Here is a 4,965-nt window from a genome sequence, read left to right as displayed (position 1 = left end):
ATTACGACCGAGGAAATGTGTTACGCACCGATAATACTTTTAAACTTAAGAATATTTAGTTATTTATTTATTACTTAATAACTGCGTTAAGAGAATTTCTTAACTGCAAAAACTAAACACACAAGAAATTGAGAGAAAATTAACGAAATGTTTCTAAATGTTATTAATGATATTTAATTATGTTTGTGACATTTCGGACGTTGAACAGATTTTGTACAAATAATAATTCACCATATTCTTTCTTATTCAACATTCCGGTGTTNATATTATCACAGTATAAATTTGATTATAATAGAAATATTTATGAAACTAGGATATATTTTTATACATTGCAACTGTTGAGATTGCAGTTAGATATTTGAATTTGTTACTTAAACCATCTTTAAATCCCGTATTGTCTTTTAAATAAGGGAGAAAATATCTTACGTTTTAACTGAGCATTAAATATATAAAATAAAATGAACTAAAAGACAACATTTAAAACATAAGTAACAAACGAATGATAAACATAGCCAATAAGAGATTATAACAATTTTATAGTATTTTGAAGTAGAAATGATCGTATACACTCAGAGATGTAAATTAAACAATAACTATTCGTTTTTAATATATAAATTTTGATGACATTTCAGCATTGTTGATTATCTAACAATTTGATATTGTGGATCATTATATTATTTACTGACATTGCGAAATACATTTATAGCGTTAAATTCAGTTTTCATAATTAAACGAATAGAAACAAAACACATTTTTCAGAGACAATTTTTTTTCAAGTTGCAGCCCAATTATCCAGCATAAAGCGAGTCCATTATATAGTTGATCCTGATACATTGCCTACAAAATTCTCTGGCGCGTTTCTTTTTAAACACACCGAATATCTATTGTGTTCTTATATTTATAAATATCTACTTTTTGCTATAAAATTACATTCTAAATATACGTTAAAATCTTGTTATATAATATTTGAATTAACCTAGTTTAATAATTACTCTGTTTTCTTTTATATTTTAGTTTCTGATTCTTCAAGTGATGTCGAAGACAATAGTCAAACTAAGTCTTCCCACTTAGATCAGGCTAATGCAAGAAATTTCATTAAACATACAAATATTACTGAAATTATCGAAATACCCTCGAATAGAAAACGAGAAAAAAAAATCGACGAAATTTCTGATATTTCCGATGACGAAGGATTTTCTTCTAACGTAAGCTGATAGATTATATTAATACTAAATAATTCTTACATCCTTTTAAAGTTTATCGCAGAAAAACAAATTACGGTAATGTATTATTGAAATAGGATTCAAGTTATTTATTTATTATTAAATAAATGTTATGCCAATTAATTAAAAAATATTTTGATATTTGAATGTTGTTCCTAACAGAAATCAGAATCACTTTCTAGTTTCCATGTTTTCATTAAACATGCAATACGATTTTTAATACATTAATTTGCAATAAAATTGCTGAATATGGATTTAACATTTTTTATGTTAATTCAAAATTTAGAAATATTTATTTGTCTTTATTTTACAGAATTTCGACGAGCGTAAGAATGAAGATTTTGATTATTCTCCGGAACAATTCACGGAAACAGTGGACGACATCTACATTCACAGACCGTTAAAATGGGCTTTTATAAATTTAGAAAGATTTTCTCTTGTAAACGAAATCATTTATGAAGAAGACGAGTTTGAATCCGAAAGTGTATCATCAGAAGACGATGATTCCATCCACGCAGCTAGCGAATTAAGAAACAGTGAACATTCCGATGATGTCGTCGACTCCATTAACGAAATTCAACAAATGAATGTTGAAAGTGAAGTGTCGTCAATATCTTCCACGAAAGATGACATTCAGGAAGAAAACTTTGTTTATAATATGAATACGACATCATTACAAGTCATTCAATCCACTAAAAGTGAAGAATCTGAGAAAGGTAAGATTACAATTATTCAAAATACACTACTAGCCAAGTAAAATGCAGCATGAAAAAATTTAATACACAATTATTAATTTTTAAAGTTTATTTACAGTTTTAAAGTTATATTTAACAAAATTATTTCGTATGATTTCAATATTTATATTTTATATAATTTCACTACATTAAGAATATTGTTGACCGAATTTTGTGTATTAAATGTACAGTAAATACACATACAACATAAATGTAAAATAAGCATTTGTAGCGGCGTGACGTGAAAGAATAATTCGAATATTGTTTTAGTAATATTTCAATTGTCTCGAAACAATAATGTGTCGATGTTCGTGTCATTAATGCGGACAACAACAAAAGATGCAATTCACTGAATTAGCTTGTGGTTTTCGACATTGCCTATTTAATATTCAAAAATACAATTCATTTTTGAATGAATATTTACTACGGATGGAGGTTTCACGTAATTCTTATTCAGACACTTAAGAAAGACATAATGGCGTGGTTTCTTCTTTTCTGCTAATCCTAAAGTCTTGAGAGTCTTATTTGACTCGTACAAAGCAGAAAATGGCTTTTTTGTATTATTGCCAAGAGCATAATTAGGAATTAAAATATACTGTTGTTATTATAATTAAATTTAAAAATAACGAAGTGAATTTTTTTTGTTTCAGTGTATGATGATAAACAGAAACAAAAGCAGGAGTTTCAAGATGTAACTGAATGCGAAGATAGCAAAAATGAGGATGATAGATCTTTATCCGACACGGAAACGATCGAAGAATACGAAAGAAAAGTGAGAAAATATTTTCTACATTTCATTAGTTTAGACGAATAAAACTATTTTCATCTTTTGCTAAATATATACTTTTAATTATATTCTGACTTTTTTCTCCATGTCTGAAATTCTTAAATACTTAAATGTGTGCAGTTTTAAAATAATTTTTATATTCACATTGTAAAAATTTAAATACTAAATGGAAACCATTAAAGTCACTTAATTTCCTTAGAAATGACAATTTCTATCTTCCAACACCAAATTTTATACTCGTTTACGTGTTTAAATATCCAATTATATGAAATTGTTTTTCTAATCGAAATAATTGTAAAATTTTATATTTGAAATTCTTTTAATTAATCTTTATACTGTTTGCAGAAAACTACAAACTGCATGGACATTTTTTGGTATTTTCTTCGCAAGTTTCCATCTGTGGTGTGTCCATGTTTGAAAAGAAGAAAGTAGAGTGGTCGATATTTAATAAGGTATGTAAAGTATTATGTGAATTATAATTCTTCACGTCTCGTTTATAAAGGTTGATCGATTTAGCACGTTTATGTCAATTACTTCTTAAACAGGTAAAGGTTCACATAAAATGCCACTTAATTTAAATTCACACGACGTCATTCTACTAGTGAACAATTCCAACAGAGTCTAATGCTGCGACGCCTTGTCATAAACACTGGAAGGTCAATTCTTTTACAAAATATTGTTGGAGTTTTAGAGTAAAAAATGGACGGCAGAATTACACTTAGAAAAATTCTTCAGTTTTCTACAGTTATCGCTCATCCTCACACTAATGCCATTTAGATTACGCAAAAAAGGGTGTTAATATTTGTTTCATTAACCATTTACTTTTCATATTCTGTATCTATTTGCCCTAGCAATTAGCGGTAACTTTCGGAATTCGATGCAATCGACACGCCGATGTTTATCTGTATTTTAAAACTTCGATTAATGCCGCGTAACTCGAGGCAAAAACAGCTTTATTCTGAATAATTAAGTGCAATTTACGATCTCGAAGTAATGGAGATTTTGTAGTGAACGCAGTTACAGATTATTAACCGTAATATTTTCTTTGCTAACACGGTAGTTTCGTCTCTGGAAAGAAGCTGTGGCGATACAACAATTCTGTTACGCCCACAGTCTAGTTTAGTTGATTTAGTAAATAACAAAAGTTGCCAAAGCAGAAGTTTCCAGTAGTTATTGTTCTTAAATAGGCATTGTTGTATTAATAATGGAAAATTTCCTATTGAAATTACAACTAATACCATAGTACAGTTATTGCTAAGCTGTAAGAGTTTTCTACTGTATAATCTATGCAGAAGATTACCTGAGTTATGAGGGTTTTCTTTTAATTAGAATACTGATCATACATACGTTTGAAAAAATTATAATATCGTGAATTGTGCTACATAAAAGTTAAATACACAGCATCTATGGCTGCGCTCTGGATTCCAATCAATCAATTCCATCAAAATCAAATGACATCTGCATACCACAATACATATAATAAGTATGAATGTGACTGTGTGTCTATAACTAAGCACGTAAACTAGTTTTCTAAAGTAATTCAAAATGTTTATATTATATTTTGATATAACACAAATAGTGATTTTAAAAAAACTTATAAAATAAACCAACATTGCGAACACTAGGGAAATCCTTCGAAACTAATTTAAGTTCCCAGGAGTCCGCGGTACTCCAGTTTGATAAAACACAGATCGGTGGATCTATGGAAAACTTTGGCCGAGCATAGGCCGTTAGTTCGTACATCAGATGCAGAACAATTCTTTGCATGTAATCAAAATGTGTTTATTATTTACAGAAAAATGGTTATTGAATAGATTAAAAATATCAACAAATCTTTACATTTTAATTAAAAATAATATTAATATTCTTTCAGGAGAAACTTCAGAGAATGCCAACTTTCTTGTTCTTTATTATCTTTTCTACTTGAATATTCTAAAAATTTCTGTTTATGAAATAAATCTGTTAGAAGAAATGTGTTGAATCAGTTACGCTGTTAAATAAGAATTTATCAGAAAGTTGCTTGGTGCATTAAAAAAAAAATCATTTGAAAAACCACCGACGAAATCGTGTTTATAAAACATATTTTATCTTTCCAACAAAATTTCGTCACGGGAAAATTCTAAAGTTTATGTAAATCTGGACGCAATCTGCAATTCATTTTGCCAACGATCGAATAAATTTTGTCGGCAGATTTTCTATAGATTTATATCGATTGTTATAA

General features: G+C 28.4%; 1 protein-coding gene across 1 annotated transcript; it reads left to right on the top strand.

Annotated features, from left to right (window-relative positions):
* Nucleotides 1-555: 555 nt before the first annotated feature.
* Nucleotides 556-4,716, top strand: LOC111635961. Its single transcript, XM_023381106.1, has 6 exons — nucleotides 556-577; nucleotides 1,015-1,205; nucleotides 1,537-1,939; nucleotides 2,608-2,729; nucleotides 3,090-3,196; nucleotides 4,618-4,716. The coding sequence occupies exons 1-5, from the start codon at nucleotides 556-558 to the stop codon at nucleotides 3,174-3,176; spliced, it is 825 nt and encodes a 274-aa protein (XP_023236874.1). The 3' UTR covers nucleotides 3,177-3,196; nucleotides 4,618-4,716.
* The last annotated feature ends 249 nt before the right edge of the window (nucleotides 4,717-4,965 follow it).

This window comes from Centruroides sculpturatus, unplaced genomic scaffold (assembly GCF_000671375.1).
Source record: "Centruroides sculpturatus isolate CEXI.00-Female unplaced genomic scaffold, Cexi_2.0 scaffold954, whole genome shotgun sequence".
In the NCBI taxonomy this organism is placed as follows: Eukaryota; Metazoa; Arthropoda; class Arachnida; order Scorpiones; family Buthidae; genus Centruroides; species Centruroides sculpturatus.
The sequence above is the reverse complement of the archived record's forward strand: the minus strand, read 5'-3'. Positions and strand labels throughout refer to the sequence as shown.